The sequence below is a fragment of the Anas acuta genome, chromosome 14 (assembly GCF_963932015.1).
Source record: "Anas acuta chromosome 14, bAnaAcu1.1, whole genome shotgun sequence".
NCBI lineage: Eukaryota > Metazoa > Chordata > Aves > Anseriformes > Anatidae > Anas > Anas acuta.
The window spans coordinates 4,666,665-4,683,015 of record NC_088992.1 but is presented as its reverse complement, the minus strand read 5'-3'; the positions used below and the strand labels follow the sequence as shown (position 1 = coordinate 4,683,015).

The following is a 16,351-nucleotide window of genomic DNA, read 5'->3' as shown; positions in this document are numbered from 1 at the left end:
AGACACCCCCTCGTCAGCAATGTCGGAGGCAGTTGCATTTTATTGTGCTCTCCCTGGGAAGCTGCCTGAGCCCCCATGGGTGATGCCATACCCTTGCATTGTACACAGGCAGCCTCTCAGCCGGGGGGACGTTTCACTTTGCTTTAAAATAATCTGTCACAGAGCAGTGTGCAAGCCCCTGCTATGCTCAGCCCTCGTTTTTCAGTCTTCCCAACGCCAAAGTTTCCCATATCGGAGAAAATAGGTTCCTGCCTGCTTTGTCTGCTGCGGTTCCCAGCAGCAGGAACAGCCCGCAGGACCCGAGCCCCGGACCTGCCAGTGCTGGTGGGAGTTTTGCCTGTATAACGAATGTGCTTTGATTAATGAATGTTAATTGAAGATCAGGTGAAACTGAAATCAGCTTTTATGCCACACCTATCCCACGGGCTTAGTCCTCTTGATTCCTATTATGGCACATAATTAGAGGTGGCCTAATGTTCACTGAAAACAAGGTTACACAGTCCAACAGTGCAGGGTTAGGGTCTGCCTTATTAGTGACCCTCGAAAATTAACTTGAGTAGCTCCCGTCTCCTGCCTCCATGCAGCAGCTTGTGCCCACTTGGTTATACCACTGCAACCAGCTTTGCTTTTTGACTTTTAATCCTGATTCCAACACAGCCTCATGCATGGCGTGATGGGGCAAGCAGTGAAATTCATCAGGGGAGCCACGAGCAACTCCAAGGTAAGGAAGGAAACACCTTCTGGAACATAATAGACCATTGGGATGCCAAATGCCAAGACCACAGGAGGCCTGAGGTTGCACAGTTTGTACTTTATTTCTTTTAATTTCAGGAACTTTTTTTAAAAAAAAAAAAGTTTTGGAAAGCAAATTCTGATTTTTCCAGCCACAACCTGTCTGGGAGCATGGACGCTTCCCAATGAAGGTTGAAGACATTTTCTCCAAGGTGATACTGGAAGGGCATATCCCTTGCACCCTCAGGAACGCAAGGCACCGAGCTCAGCCCATGTGGGCTGGCTGGTTTTGGGGATATATCCGAGGCTGGGATATATTTGGGATAGATATGAGGCTGCAACCTCTGCCCAAATTGGCCAGGAGGGGTGGAAGGTGCGGGTGAGCTGCACCCTGCCATGGTGTGAGCTCATTTGAGACAGAGACATCAGCCCAGGAGGAGGCCGGGACATTGCTCCTGGCAAGAACAAGGCTATTTCACTTGCAAGCAGATAAAGGGCACTTCTTCCCCTTCCTTCCCCCTGTTTTTGCATTGTATGTTTTAAAGCTGTCCTTTTCCCTTTTCCGCTACCTCCTCACCTTAATGACTTTGCTGTCCTCTCTCACCCATTCCCAGGCTCCCAAAGGCAGCTCCCTCTCCCACCCAGCACAGGGCAATAGGCAGACGAGCCTGCAGGCTCAAACGTCTGGGTAAGAGCCCTGCTGTGTCACCCCACCTGCACTGTGCACAGAAATCCTGCTCTCCACCCAAAATCTCCCACTGCCTCCAGCAGTGTGAAGCTGTTCCTCCCTCAGCAGCCACCCCTAGGGAAGGGCTGTTGAGGGCTGTTTGTCTGTCCTCCCGGAGCTGGATGGGTTACTAAATCCTGGTGGCTGCTCTGTGCCTCTGTTTAGGCAGCATCCTAAGAGGAGGCAAATTTTGGGCAATGAGCTTTGTCCTGCCATTGCTTGAGCTGCCATGAAAATTAGGATAGAATAAAACACCGAGGTTTCCATCAACCTTCAGGTCTCTGTGACTCTTGAGAGGACTCAGCCTTCTGATTCACCCTTGTGAGGCTGGGCAGCGCCGTGACCTTGTCAGCCTCACCTCACCTTTAGGTGTGCCCTTCAAAGCCCACGGGGCTGTTTACACAGCAGCATGATAAAGTAGGGCCAAGAGTCTTGTTTTTCTCTCCCTCTTTAGAGGAAGTGTCATGCAAAGCGGTGTTAGTGCAGCAGCTAGGTTACTGCCTGGGTATCTCTCATCCTGGAAATGCGGCACCTCAGCAGGGAAACGCCTGTCCCGGAAGAGATTGGGCACTTGATAGGAAGGAAAATTATCGCCTCCTTCTTCATCATTCCCATTCAAACTCAAGCGAAATTAACGGATTAATAACCTCGCTTGCATGGTGCTCCCCATCCTTTCACAGCATGAGTCTTTGCACTGTCCCTTAGCGGCTGTGGCTCTGTCACTTTTGCCCCCCACATTCTTGGTGTCCTGGGGAAAAACCTGAGCCCAAATATCTGTAATTTTTACCTGTGGTGGTGCTGGGCATTACCTTGCATTTCTGACAGTGAGTGTGGGAGGTTTTGAGCATCACAGAAGGGAATAGTGATATGAACTATGGGTATTTCCTTAAAATTCACCTCTATTTCCATTGCAGCCCTGCTTTGGACAGAATAGAGCCTAAGTAAACAAGACTGAGACTTCTTTTGGGGGAGCCTGGGCCGGAGAGCAACATGAAAAGAGATTTGGGTCTTGCTGAGAAAAGCAAAGCGAGAAGCTAACTTGCTTCAGGCACCTGCTTTCCTAGAAGGTGGCAGGGATTTGGGTTGCTTGTGGGCTCGCTCCCTTTGCTGTCAGCTGCTCTTCTCCCCCACCCTGAGGACGCTCTTCATGTCCTGCGCCTTCTTGCAGGTGTCCAGCTGCGGATCTCCATCCCCTAAGGAGCAGTGCATTGGCATCATATTCACATATACACTTCAATCAACCCACAGATGAAGCCAGCGCCACACATTTATTAACATTTGAGGTGGGAGGAGATGTTTCCAGCGTTATCAGAGCACAGAGCGAGGCGACAGCTTGGGGCAAGCTCTCTGGCTTCACCGACCCGGCGTGAAGCCCTCCCTGTTCGGTTCCATGTGGGCCCAGAGGCTCACAGGGGCCGGGGGTACGGCTCCTCAGCATCCCCCAGGCACAGAGAGCTGTTAGGGCCCTCTGGGGGCTGGCTCTGTCCCTGTGCCACCCTGAGGAAAGATTTGGGACCACTTTTTCCTGCGGCTGTGCCGGGCGGGGCCCCCTCAGGCCGGTGCCGCGGCTCCCCCTGGGGGCGGCCCCGCTCCGCGCAGCTTGAGGCAGGGCCGCGCTGGGCCTCGGGGGATAGATAGGATTTTTATTTATTTTTTGCCGTTTTGGGGAGCTGGAGGGAGCTGCCTCGCTCCTTGTTCACCCGTGGTGAAACCAAAGCGTGAGGAGGTGGCCAGGCTCTCTCGTGGCTGCAGTGCTGGCTTCCCAAAGCAGCCAGCCAGGCTCAAAGCCCTCACCGGGCAAACGGGGCTGGCAGCACCCGGTGCTGCCAGGGCTCTGGGTGCTCGTGGGTCCGGCCACAACCTTGAAAAATTGGGGTTTGCACAAAAGCCAGCACCCAGGCCAGCTGCCTGTTGGCAGCACTGAGCCCCCTGCCCTCTTCTGCAGGCCCCAGGCACAGCACCAGGGCACAGGAGAAGGTCTCAAACTTCTCGAGCCCAGTAATGACACCGGGGAAAGGTTCCCGGCCCTGCTGCAATCGCTGTTTCAATTCCTACTTTGCCGAGGAGCAAACAGCACCAGGGCTTAATCTCAAGGCTCAATAAATCGCCTTTCCGACAGGTCTGAGCGCGGCACCGCCAGCGCCTCCCTGTGAACTCGGTGCTCACTGGGGCAGAGACCAAAGTCACCGACGGGTGTTGCCGCTTGGCACCTTCACCCCGGCGTCACAAACAGCTGCCCTACTGTTTGAGCAGGGCTCCGGGATTAATGTTTGAGGTTAAGCTTTTTTTATTTCCTTCTTGGCACTGAATGCTTGAGACACAAAGGTTGCAAGAGCAGGGAAGTTGAAGCTTTACCAGCACTCGGGGCAGCTGGAGCTGGGGTCAGCACCCTGAGGGGCTGAGGCTCGCCTCGAGGCAGACATAGCCCACTGCTATCTGCACGGGGTACAGCCAGGCTGGTGCCCTCACGTTACCAAGTCCCTGGCTATTTTTGAAACACATTAGAAGAGAAATACAATTACACAGGAGCCCTGGGCACACGTGATGTGCTTGGGCTATTAAAACAGTACAAGAGGAACGATGATTTTCCTCCGGGTGAGCTGGTGGCAGGCGGCCCAGCACAGGTGGGGAGGGAGCGCTGAGCCCCAGGGTGCCTGGGCAGGCCCACGTTAACCACACGGGCACAGCAAATCCCCACCCACACACACTGTCAGCACTGCCCTCCAGGGAAATGAGAAGCTCTGAAGCCCTCCAGAAAGCAAGCACATCCCTTCACCACCTGGTCAGCACTAGGTGGCTGCAGCTTTTCTACATCATTTTCATGTCACTTTAGCTGCCCTCATCTCACTCTGGAGATTTCTTCATTGCTAAGCCAAAAGCACAATAAGGATCCCGTCATATGTTTCTTTAACACTTCAAGGTGGCACTTCCAGTGCTAGTAGGATGGGGGAACCAGCTGCAGTCAGGCGTGACCTGGGGTGGCTCCCAGTTGGGCACAGAAAAAGAAAAACCCAATTCTTCCCTCTGAGGAGGAGAATTATTTCCAGCATCACGAGAAAACAAAGCAGACCAAGAGGGATTATTTTCCCCAAACAAGATGCTGTTTGAAAACACCCACTTGGAGTCACACATATTTTTATTTTTCCCTCCCTGATTGTTGCAACTTGCCAAATCCAAAAATTTTGATACTGAGTTGGCCTCTGAATTAGTGAGACCAGCCTCAAATTCCTGAGATTGTTGGTTTGTTTTGAAATTCCCATTCCTTTTGTTTGTTGCCTACTGCTGGAGCCCTGAAAGACCCCATTTTCATGGCTGTGTGACCAAAGGGACTGGGAACACCCATTTGCTCCCCACTTTGTCCTCTTTTTTTTTTTCCTGATCTCTATCAATCAAAGGAATTCTGGAGCAGGGCCTCGATGAAAACACGCAGCATCGGAAGATTTGCAGTTTATTGTAGGAGTTGTCAGGAGCTGCTGTCAGCACAGTGTACAAGATGTGCACCAAGAACCGTCCGCAGCAACTGTTCCTTCCCAAGCGATCTCCTCTGAAACGACAGCAGGCACACGGAGCAGCCCTTGCCGGCACAGAGCCCCAGCGAGAGGAGACATCAGCCCGCTGTCAGTTTGAGCGGCGTCGGGTTTGGTGGAGAGAAACACCCCCGCACACGCTCGTACCTGCGCCCACAGACCCTGGATCGGGCCCAAGCACGGTGCCCTGGGTCAGGGCCGCACGCGGGGGAAGGCAGCGGCTCTGTTCCCGTCCTTGCTGCGGAGGAGGCTCCCAGCTTGGCACTGGCAGGTTAGTGCTTTCTAAAAGGCCGTTGTTTTCGGCCTGTGGTTTTGGAAGAAAACAGTGGGAGAGCTGGGCAGAGGCACGAGACCTGCCCTTGCTGTTTGTGGCTGGGATTTCAGCTGCCTCGGGCACCCCCACGCCTGTGCTCAGCTCCCCCATCTCTTTCCACACAGCTGCAGCTTAGTGTCAGAGTCCTCCTTCCTCACAGCTCCCCTGTTTTCCTTTCCCATGTTCTTCTCATAGCAAGAAAGGTTTCTGGCAGGTCAGGAGCACCACCACCAACAGACCAGAGATACACAGGGATGTTTTCCCAAAGCCCTGGCTCCTCAAGCCTTGGCCTTGCATGGGCATCATGCCACGAGATGCCTTAGCCACCATGGAGCTAATGCCTGAAATAAGAGAGAGCCTCCAAACATAACTTGGAAAAAACACGTATTTTGGGACCAGGGCGGTGACACCCGAGCCAGGGTTACCTGGCTTCCTGAGTGGCTTCTAGGTGAGCTCAAGCCGAAACTCAACAGGTTCAGGGGCTGTGCTCCCTGCCTCCCCCTGTTATCAAACACCTGCCTAACGAGCCTTGTTAAATCAAATAACTTCTGTGTAATAACAACAGGAATACGGATTTCCTCCACTCAGCTGGGGCTGTGTGGAGCAATTAGCAGTGACTCACAGGGGAAAGGGGACAAGGCTGGCTTTATGGCAATGCCAAGAAAGCTTTAATATGTCCGCATGTAATGATTTCTTCGCTGTGACGGGGTTAGCACGTAAGGTGTTTTTTCCTTTAGAGGAGCATCTCGTTATGCAAAGCATCCAAACTGCAAAGGGCTGTGGCTAATTAGCCCAAAACCTTAAATTTCCCACCTGGAGGTGGTGGAGCTTGCTGGGGAAGGTGGCCTGGGTCAGCTCCTAGCATGATGGCTGGGGAAGGTCCTTGTGTTGGAGCTGTTGGTGAGTTTTGGGGCTGGAGGTGGGCAGTGGGGACTGGCAGTGGTTTGTCCCCCAGAAGGTGCTTCCTAGGTGTGCCTGAGGTGCTTGGGGTGGCAGCTTGCTAGCAGGAACAGGCACTGCTGCAGGAGAAGGGCTGCAATGATCAAAATTCACCCTCCTGGCCTTGCAGCTTCCTGGTTTGTGCCCTCAGCCTGCCCTGCAGATGGGTGCTGTGACACTGTTTGATTAAGGTAACAGCGAGCCAGACCTCGCCCTGGGTTTTGCAGGTTTTAATTTCATGAGCCAGCCCCAAGGTGACTTCAAGGTGTAGCAGAGGGGGATGCTTCTTAGCTTGGGGTCCTGTGCCTACGTGCCTTTAACTTTAAGCCTCTTGTAACTGCTAACAGAAGCAGAAATAGCCTCTAAACCCCCCCCATAAAGCACCGTGCCCCCTGGGGCACTGGATGAGTTGTGCAAGATCTGCCCCTTACCCTGCAGAGTTTTTTGTGGTGCACAGCAGTCGTGCTCTGCTGTGACCTGAAGGGTTCTGCAGTCACACCCAGGGCTGGGGAACTGGGCTGGCATTTTCCTGAGTCCAACAGCATTTCTGGGGGGCTCAGTCACACACAGAAGTGCTGAGACTTTGGATTTACTCGGTCAGGTGTTGAGGCAAATAACTAAACCAGGGGAAGGCTTCAGGGTGGCAGAGTGAGCAGAGGGGCAGCTAGGACAGACTCAATGTCTCCAGAGCTTTAGGCTGCTCCAGCCTCTCCCCCCTGTCCTTAGATCCATGCTGCTAATCCTTTGCTTCTGCATGAAGGAAAGAGGAGAATATCGCTATTGTTTTCTTGCTTTGGCCAGACCTTGCTTCTCTTCCTCCTGCTTGAGAGCGTGGCCCAGACCTCAGGGCTCCACGGGCGCTTCCCACCAGCTCCATTGCACGACAGAAGCTTGGGGAGATTTATAACTTATTGTGCCGAGCGAGTTGGCAGATGCTCCGAGCTGGCAGGGAACAAGGGGGATTGTCACGTGGAGCAAAATGCTGTCTCCTGGCACAAAAAAAGGGAAGTTTAGTCTGCGGGCTTGCATGCTGAGCGCAATCACAGGGTGTGCCGGTTGCCAAAATTGTTGCACAGAGAAGAAGCAGGTAATCTGCTGGGCGCTGTGAGAGCTTCCAGGAGGGGCTGCTCTTCTGGTACCAGCTCAGGAGGCTGCCTCCACCAAGGAGCTGCAATCAAAGCAGGTATCTAAATAACATTTAACTGATGAGGAGTGACTCAAATTTCAGCCATAGCCCTTTGGATACCCCTGGAGTTAATGGAGCTCCAACTGAAGGCACCAGTCCTGCACGTAACCTGCTTTCCTTGGTCTCTTGGTCGCCTCTGTTTGCCTTTTGGTGCCAGTGCAAGTCAATTTGTGGCCATGCTGCTATTGTTTAGTTACAGTTCTTGCTATTCACCATCAATGTCAAGTGTCAAACAACTCCTGAGCAAAGCAGAGCTTTCTACGCAGCAAGCCACCACTTGGCTCTGCTTCCTGAAGCCTGCAGACTTCAGGCAGCTCTAAGTCCAGAGTAACCCTGCTGAAGCACACAGAACTATTCCTGTTTCCCTGTGCAAGTAGGGTCAGGCTGCAGCTCCAGCGGCAGCAGTTCATCTTCCCACAGCACACATCTGTTTTTCTGATATGATTGCAAATCAATTCCAGAGCTAAGGCAATACCATGCAACTGGGAGCAGGACCAGGTTTGGCTTTGGCTGAGCCCTCTGCAGCCCAGCGATGATGTTACTGCACCACCAGTGATGGAGACTTAAGGGAGCCCTGTTTGCTTCGTGGGCTTGTCGCACACCTGTGTGCTGCTCAAGGTCTCTCTCATCCCAGAAAACTGATGTGATAAGTTTATAAAAAACCTTATTTCCTTCCTGCATTCTGATATCACTTGATATCAGGTGAGCAAAGGACACTGCACACCATGGTTGTTCCAGGGTTGGTTATGTTTTGTCAGGCTAATGAGGGTGAAAAACTGGTGAGAGGAGGCTGCAGCTGCTCTCCCATCTGGCTGCTAATTTGAGTCTTTCCTCAGCCCAGCCACCAATTTTTCATGGTGTGGAGAGAGGTACTTGTCTTGGAGACCTCTGACCTGCTGTTAGGTAGAACTGAAACAGGCCAACACCTTCCCAGCTTATCCATACCTCTTACCAAGGTGGATTTAAAAGGTTAGGAGCTATCAGTATGAAAACTTTCTCTGTTTTGGAGAGATGGGGAAAGGGCACGAAGGTTGCAGGCTGCAGTGGGGGGTGGCAGTGCCATCCTGGGAGTGATAGGGAGCAGTTTGGGGCTGCCTGTGGGACCGTGCAGCCCCCGGAGGGCTTCCTGCATGTCTCCCATGGAGGGATGATGTGGGAAGGTAAAGGCAGCCCTAGCCCCCTGTGCAGGCGGAGGGGTGCTGGTGTCCCCCTGACTCACGTGCACGTTTTCTGTAGGAGTTGCAGAGTAAGCCCTGTTTTTGTGAGTCTCAAACACAGCTGATCAGAAGAAACCTGTTTATTGTGAGGTTTAGGAAAACATTTTTTACGCAGATTTTTTTTTTTGGCAAGTAATGGGGGTGGTACAGAACTTTGAATTACAGTTTTAAGAACACAAACACAAAGTATCTTGTCCAACAAATACAAAACAGACTTCCCAGGGAACATGAAAGGAGGGAGTGTTTGCTAAATTAAATGGACAACAAGCAGGGAGTGGGGGCATGAAGGGGTGGGGAAACAAAACAAAACAACCCAGCGCAGAAGCCCAAACCCCACTGAAGAAGCAGCAGCTGCATCGTCCATTTGATGTTCAGGATGCACTTTCACTTTGCTTTTCTTGTTCGATAGCTGCCAGAAAAACACAGGAAACAAAACTGTCATCAATAACTGCTGCAGGGACTCTGCACAGCGCAGGTTCCTGTGACCATTTTTCAAGTCAGGGGGCATCAAGTTCCCCCTGGCTTTTCTTGGCCACCCCAAAATGCCAACCCATTCTTGTCTGTAAAGCTACTGGGGGCAGTTCACAATGTGCATTCTCCTTAAGATACTGCTGAGTGTCTGCAGAGATAACGAATTGGGAAAACCAGGTTTCTTATGTAGGGGAACAGTAAATCTCCATAACTGCCCATTTCTACACCCCAGGTAGAAGCACCCAGCAGAACAGAGGAGCCCTGGGCTCCCTTCCTGGTTACTGGGGCTCTTCTGAAGGAAACCACTTGCAAAGTCTGGTCCTGGAGCAGGGTGGTGCCACCTTCACACCCAAAGCTGAATGTGAACCACAGCCTGTGCCTGGTTCTGGTGTGCAGCATAGGCATGGGGAAGACCCTGCATGAGAAAACCCAGGGGTGCAGCCCTTTGCTAAGGAAAATTCCCTTTGGTGGGGATGATGATGGGTTTCTCTTGCTGCTTTATTCCCCAAGAAGGTGCCTGGAGCTATCCTGGCTGGGGGGAGCAGCTCCTGTGCCTGATAGCGTGCCCAACCAGAGCCTGGGGATGCTGCCTCCCCTTTGGGGCATAGGCAAGGCTCCCTGAGCATCCGTGCCTCTGGAGGGGTGGTCAGTGTGCCTGCTGCAGACAGCTGTACCTCTTACCTGCAGCCAGCAGGAAAACTGCCCTTGCTTTTAGCAGAAGCAGGATCAGTCCCATCAGAAAGATGATTTTCAGACTAAATGTACAGTTGGGTATAGCTACTCATATCCGTGGAAGCCCAACAACATCCAGTGCAAGTCTTAGTATTACACGCAGTTAAAGTCAGGGTTGAGTTTGAGGCAGTAATGCTACAATTAGTATTCATTTTGCATATTAGCTGCAATACAGATCGCGTTCTCGCTGCTCTCAGTTCAAACAGCACCATAAGCACTTACTTTCTTTAGTGGGCAATGGATTTTTCTCTCTGGTTTCTGTCTTCTTCAGCTTGGTCTTGTCAAATGTTTCAATTTCTGCAAAATCTGGTTTGTCGGACATGATGGGTCCTGACAAAGAAAGGAAAAACACACCCGGGGCTTCATTAGCTAGTGCTGTGATATCAGCCATCTGCAGAGCAATTTCTGCTGTAAAAATGAAGACACCAGAAAAATGTTTATTCCAAAGCCAACACAAATCTCACTCCTCAATCTGGGACCTCTCCCCAAGGCTTGGCACTCGCAAAGCAAAAGAGAAAAAGCATTAACAGCAATTTTATCTAGATCTATCAGAATAAATCACTGAAAATCATAATTTGAACATGGAAAAAAGAAGAAATAGAGAAAAGACAGCACGTTAGTTAACAAGGAGCCGGGGTGCCTCCTGACCTGAAACACTGCTGTAAGGAATGCTGATACCCAGAAAGTCCGCAATAAGCTGTGAATCCACCGTGCACAAAGAGTTTCAATAATGGTTTTGTTTGAATTAAGAGGCTTTTTCGTTAATTCTGAGTGCACTGCCCTAAGTACATCCCCACGCTGGTAGGTGGATTAGCTGCTGTGTGCACTTGTGCTAACAATGGGAGGACGGCGTCGCAGGATCCTTTGTTTGCGCCCGCACTCGGTATCCGAGCCGCACACTCGGTGGCTCTGATTACACCCTGTTCTCACAGAAATCCACGAAACACAACAGCATTAAACGCTTCACCTGTCAAAATGCCCCTCATCTAGTTCCTGTTTTTAACAGCAATTCAGGCTAAAATTCGTTTTGGGTGTTATTCCACTGCTCTCAGCGGAGTTTCCGTCAAGGCTCGGTTTGGCCTGCAGACGGCTGATAGAAATATATTTTTTCCTTCCTTAAGACAACCTGAGTTCATTGCGATCTGCCCTGAGACAACAGAAGTAAATATTCACAGGAAAAGAAAGAAGAGGAAAAAAAAAAAAAAAAGGAAAACTACTAAAACCACATGGCATTACCGTCTGGCTGCTTTCTCCTCAGCTGCTTGGTGCCCGTCTGAGGCAGTGTGAGTTTAAAAAGGTCACGTTAATCCCTCCTCTCCTCCCCACCCCCCGATCCCATCGCTATTAATATTGATTAGTTCAGTGCCGGGATTGCTCAGCATTTAGGAAGGGACAGATTGCTGCTGCAGAAAGTGCACGAGGGAGGGAGATGGAAAAACTGAGGTGGAAAACTGCCAAAATACATCTTGATTTTTTTTTTCTTCCCTCCTCCTTCACCGAGACAATAATATTTGAATTTCCCTTCCTGCCCTTCTTTTGTAATGCTGAAGCTCGGAGTTCGTTTGAGGTTTGGAGTTCACCTAAGGGCTGGTTTTGCAGGATTCGTTTGCGGGTAGCTTTTTTATAGGAATTTAGGGGAATATCCTACAGCTGCCTGGTGGGTGGGAGCCCCTGCTCCTGGTTGAAGGGGACTCCACACACAGCAGTGGTGGCATTGCTGCAGTCCAGGGCCAAATCTGGAGATAAACTGGTGGGAGCCCCTTCCCAGTCCTCGTGTTTGCATGCTCTGTGCAGCATAGGCAGGTACCGTGGGGAAGGTTTTGTGTGGAGCCTGCCCTGATGGTGTTAGACACTGCGCTGAGATGTGGCTGGCTATGGGAAGGAAGGTGGGTGGGTGATGTTCTCCCTCAGACACCTCTTTCTCTGGAAACTGGGCTGTTCTTGCTAATCCTAGCAGCCAGGCAGTTACTTGACAAGGTTTAATGGCAGCGTTTCACGGGCTCTACCTTCAGCAAGGGGAAGGCAGCAGTTACCTGGCTGTGGGATGATGGTGGGAGCAACGAACCACAGCATTTGGGGAGCATGGAGACAGCCGAATGGTTCAGCTTATAACGATGAGACAAACCAGACAGCCAACACAGCAAGCAAGGCAGGAGCGCCACAGGATCTTTACAGACCCTGTACGCGTCAAGTGCACAAACTGTGTTGGTAGTCACATCTGAAAAGCTGCCTCAGATGCCATGGAAAGCGTATTTTATTCCAACCTCCTGCCGAAGGATGGAGGTTGAGTCAATCCTGCCGGGCCCGACACCTCTGATGGCAGTGAGTCACCGGCCGCTCGTGGCGCAGTGCCGGGTGGCTGTCAGACACCCCCAGAGAAACGGGGAAAACAAACGCTGGCTGCCACGCTGCCGTCATAGGTGAGGAAAAAAGGTTTGAAAGGAGCTCAAGTGAAAAGGAGAAGTCAGAGGGGAGTCTGCTGCTGCTCAGCTTTTCCCTGGGCCACTGTCCTGTGGAAGCAATGAGCTCGGTGTCCATGGGGCTGGGCTGTGGGGCTTCAGCCTGTGCAATCTGGGGATCCTGTCCTCGTGTCTGGCATGAGGGGCTGTGGAAATGCTGAATTGCGTGGAGATTAGGTGGGTAGTTACAAGGAGAGGGGTTTCTTTCTCTTGGGTGCAGCACTGGGCATGAGGTTGTGCCCGTTTCCGCGTGGGACCGAGGAGGGACAAAGCACCCGAACGCGAACAGACGCGCGAGCAGATCGGAGCCTGCAGCCGAGCCAATAAGCTGACACAACTGATTTTATAATCACGTTAGTGCTGTCTCGAAATAACACACCCACTCAAATATAACAGTGATTTCATTTCCAAAATGTTGTGGTATTTTTGGTGCTAAAGGCAGGAGATTAATTTTGCGAGGTCAGAGGCGCTGGGCTGGGTTCTGTAAGCACCCAAATTCCTTCCAATTCCAGTGAGAACTGAGCACCTTCCAGAAAGGTGGCAGGATTGGGCGTGTTGTAAGCCAGCCTTAGAAGGTTTCCCGTCCTTAGGGGAACAGAAAAAAGCCCACAGCTCTACTGAAAGGATTTTCTTAGTTCTCTTTGTGCTGTTTGTTCCGTCTTGCTGCCAAAAAAAATATCCATGTTTGGGAACGGAGACAGGTTCCCAGGCTAAGAGACAATGAATCCCGCGGGTGTAAGGAAGGCAATGAGCTCTCTTTGGCAGGGTGTCTGCTGTAACACTGCACTGCTGGTGTGTAAACACTTGGTTCTTGTGTGTGTTTTATCACTACGTGAGGTGTTTCATTTTCCTTCTCTAGACCATTGAGCCTTAAGCGCGGGTGCATACAGCGGAGGAGAGGAGAGGCTGGATGTAGGCAGTCCTCCTGTCCCCCTGCTCTGGCTATTTTTTTCCAGCCCTGTGTTTCCCATATAGCTTTGGAGTTAGTCTATGCTAGGAGTCCCAATGCAGAAAAAAAAAAGAAAACATAAGCCAGTGGGAGTGGAAATTTTCTCTCTCCCTCTTTTTTTGTCTTATAAAACTTAGTATGGGGGTGAATTTTTAAAAGTTTAGACAGATGGAGATCACTGCAACAGAGTTTCCTCAAGGACTGACCCAAAACTTTATCTTCCCGCACAAAGCACTTGGCTTTGGTCTTGCCTTCTCTAGCAAAGTGCAGTGAGATATGTGTGAGTTATTAAAGGGAAAAAAAATACAAAATGACCATGTGCATGCCTCTCTCCCAAAGAAAGGGTGGGGAAAGAAGCACGTGATGTGTTAGTCATATCAGTTAGCATGCTATGGAGCACATGATGCTTTGTGATGAATGCTGCTCGAGAAATGCTAGTTTAGCATGACTTCCACCCTTTACAAACTACTTTTTTTATTTCTTTTTATTTTTTTTTAATATATATATATATATATCTCCTTTCTGTCTCTGGACACTAGTAATGGTAGCATCTCTTGCAAGCAGAGGGAAAGAAGAGTAAGAGGAGTTTTGGGTGAAGGTTGGGAGTGTCCTCAAAGGTGGCCCTTCTCAGTGCAGCTGACTGCTCTGAAATTGAACAATCCACTGCTGAATTTCTCACTCTTTTTACCTAGAGGAGGGAAAAAAAAAAAAAAAAAAAAAAAAAAGGAAAATCACCATTCTGTAAGAGGAATAGATTGTGGCACCTAGCATACAGCTGGAGTAGCAAATAGATAACCAAGGTGATCAAAGATAAGGTAATACAATCCACAGGTCTACTAATACAGTATTTAGATTTTTATTTTTGTCCAGAGGAAAAAGAACAACAGGTGAATCTGTCAGTGCAATCCACACTGTGCTCTGTTCTGTGTGAAATGTGGAGGCGTGGTGTCCTTGGCTTCAGGGACACAGAGCTGTGGACGTAGCCCTGAGGGATGCCTAACCACCAGTGTTGCAAAATCATTCTGGTTTCAGTACCCTGGGACCTCCTAGCAGCTTAAGTATGCTTTTTGTTTGGGGGAAAACAAGATAAACCCTGAAGTTTTTCAATGTTTAAGGAAACAAGGCTACTGAAGCAGAGGAGCAGATGGACTAGAGATTTTTCTAGCTGGTCTCTGTGAGCAATTTCCAGAATAAAAACTTGTATTTCTGCTAAGGGTTTAATACACAATCTTTTCCAAAAATCATCTTCCAATTTTATAAGTTTGTTTGTAAGCCAAACGTAGAGATGTTACAGGTTGTGTACAAGGTCAAGAATTACCTAAGGAAGCAGTAGTCAGTAAGTGCCACACTTGTTATCTGTTGCCTGTTTGAAAGAAAGCCGTGATATACTATGTTAAACAGTTTTTCTTCTTTAAGATATAAAGGAAAAAGATTAGATTATTTCCTCTGTGCAGCATTTGAGGTGAATAGCTGTCTTTTCAGAATTTGACCAAATTGGATAGTTTTCAATGACCATCTTTCTGTCTTGTTTCTTGCAAATACATACAAAGAACAGAAATCAGCTGCAGGCTTTTTAAGGCTGTGCCTTCACAAAAGGGTGAACTCGAGCTCTGTACACTCAGATTGACTCCTCTGGAGTTGCTGTGCTTTGAGCGTGAGTGACCACACCATGAAATAACATCAGAGCAGCAGCGACTGATTGTGTTGGCAGCAGACAAATTGTGCTAACTTGAACTGTAGCCTTTCCACGACTTAAGGTAAAAGCACCACAGCAGTTCAATTCTAGATCCTTGTAAGCTCAAAGAATGGAAATTTAAAGTGAGCTGGGACATTTGATCCTTAATTCAAGGCAACTTTTCTGTGGAAACCACTTTTAGGGCATGAATTTGTCTGTCTGCTGCCCAAATTGGTGAATGCAGAGAAAAGCAAATAGGAAGTGAAAAATGAAAGCGAGCGATACTGTAATTTTTGCTTGTCTGATGCATACATTGAATGATTTTTTTCCCTTTGGATGAATACAAGCTTGCATAAAATTCAAATAACTCAGCTGTCTACAGATTGGGGGGCGGGAGGGAGAGAGTGTGGGAAGGAGAACAGAAGGAAGGAAATGGAACTGAGAAGATTGAATTAACCTTTCAATGTCTTGAATTTCAAGAAGGGAAGAATTATCTGTTAAGTCTGCAACCATGCAATTAAAATCTGAACAGCCCTCCAAAATCACATTTGCCCCATATTCCTAGATCTCTACTTTAAAGACAGATCTTACAAACCCAAGGAAAAAATCTTATGCTGTAATCACAAAACCATGGTAGAAAACCAAGTAAAAATATCTGACATTTACATAGAACATGTGCCTTTGATGTTGAATTCAGCTTAAAAAAAAAATCCTTACATATGTGTCTTGTAATGGCAGACGGTCTTTGAAAAGATGAATGTATTTCTCTGTGCTGGAGTTTCTGTTTCCAGAAAATAGATTCTTTCACTTGTTTGCTTGAGTTTTTTGAAGCTTCATTTGTTAATACAGGGCAAAGCTTTTTTTAAAAAATATGGATTCTTCAGTGCTCTTTTGTACACCATGAGATGAAAGAACTGGATACGTGCTGCTTTGACAGCCTCCATGGAAAGTTACGGGTGTCCAGCACTCATCAGTGTCTCATGCTGGGCATCCTGGAACAAAATGTTCGTTAGAGAATTTGAATTTTGCTGGAAAAGAGGAAAAAAGTGAAAACTACTTTCGGGGACACATCTCTGTTTCTGGAAGGAATATACAGGAAAAGAAAGCATTCTGCACAGCAACACGCTGGAAAGCATTGCTGCATTTTTTAGAAGGGCTCGTGTTTATCAATATTTTGCAAGGCTTTAAATAGGATCCATTTAAGACAAAAAGTTCCAGGAAAGTATATAAAGTAATTTGTTTGTAGATGGGCAATTAAAACCAAAAGCAAATAGTTTGCTGACACAGGGATAACTTGTCCCAAGTACAAGCTGTTGGAACATAATACAGAGATAGCAGACGATGTCTTGTTTTGGTATGCATCAGATTTCTGTGCCCTTCTGGTAAGATAAAACCTAACACGAAGGTGAAGAATTGCATGGCAG

General features: G+C 49.1%; 1 protein-coding gene and 1 long non-coding RNA gene across 4 annotated transcripts; one reads left to right on the top strand and one right to left on the bottom strand.

The window, feature by feature from the left end:
- The first annotated feature begins 315 nt into the window (after positions 1-315).
- On the top strand, positions 316-3,554 carry LOC137864171 (uncharacterized). The gene is made up of 3 exons (XR_011101349.1): positions 316-721; positions 1,347-1,420; positions 2,628-3,554. It is a non-coding gene; the product is annotated as an uncharacterized lncRNA (long non-coding RNA).
- Positions 3,555-8,706: 5,152 nt separating this feature from the next.
- Positions 8,707-11,236, bottom strand: LOC137864203 (thymosin beta-12-like). 3 transcript variants are annotated; one of them, XM_068698088.1, is made up of 3 exons: positions 11,081-11,236; positions 10,067-10,174; positions 8,707-9,050 (listed from the first exon to the last, which is right to left on the bottom strand). In XM_068698088.1, exons 2-3 carry the CDS (start codon positions 10,164-10,166, stop codon positions 9,013-9,015), a joined length of 138 nt encoding a protein of 45 aa, XP_068554189.1. In that variant the 5' UTR covers positions 10,167-10,174; positions 11,081-11,236; the 3' UTR covers positions 8,707-9,012. The 3 variants fall into 3 exon arrangements, with proteins under 3 accessions (XP_068554189.1, XP_068554190.1, XP_068554188.1); XM_068698089.1 differs by lacking the exon at positions 11,081-11,236 and adding an exon at positions 10,493-10,717; XM_068698087.1 differs by lacking the exon at positions 11,081-11,236 and having other exon boundaries at positions 10,067-10,250.
- Positions 11,237-16,351: the final 5,115 nt, after the last annotated feature.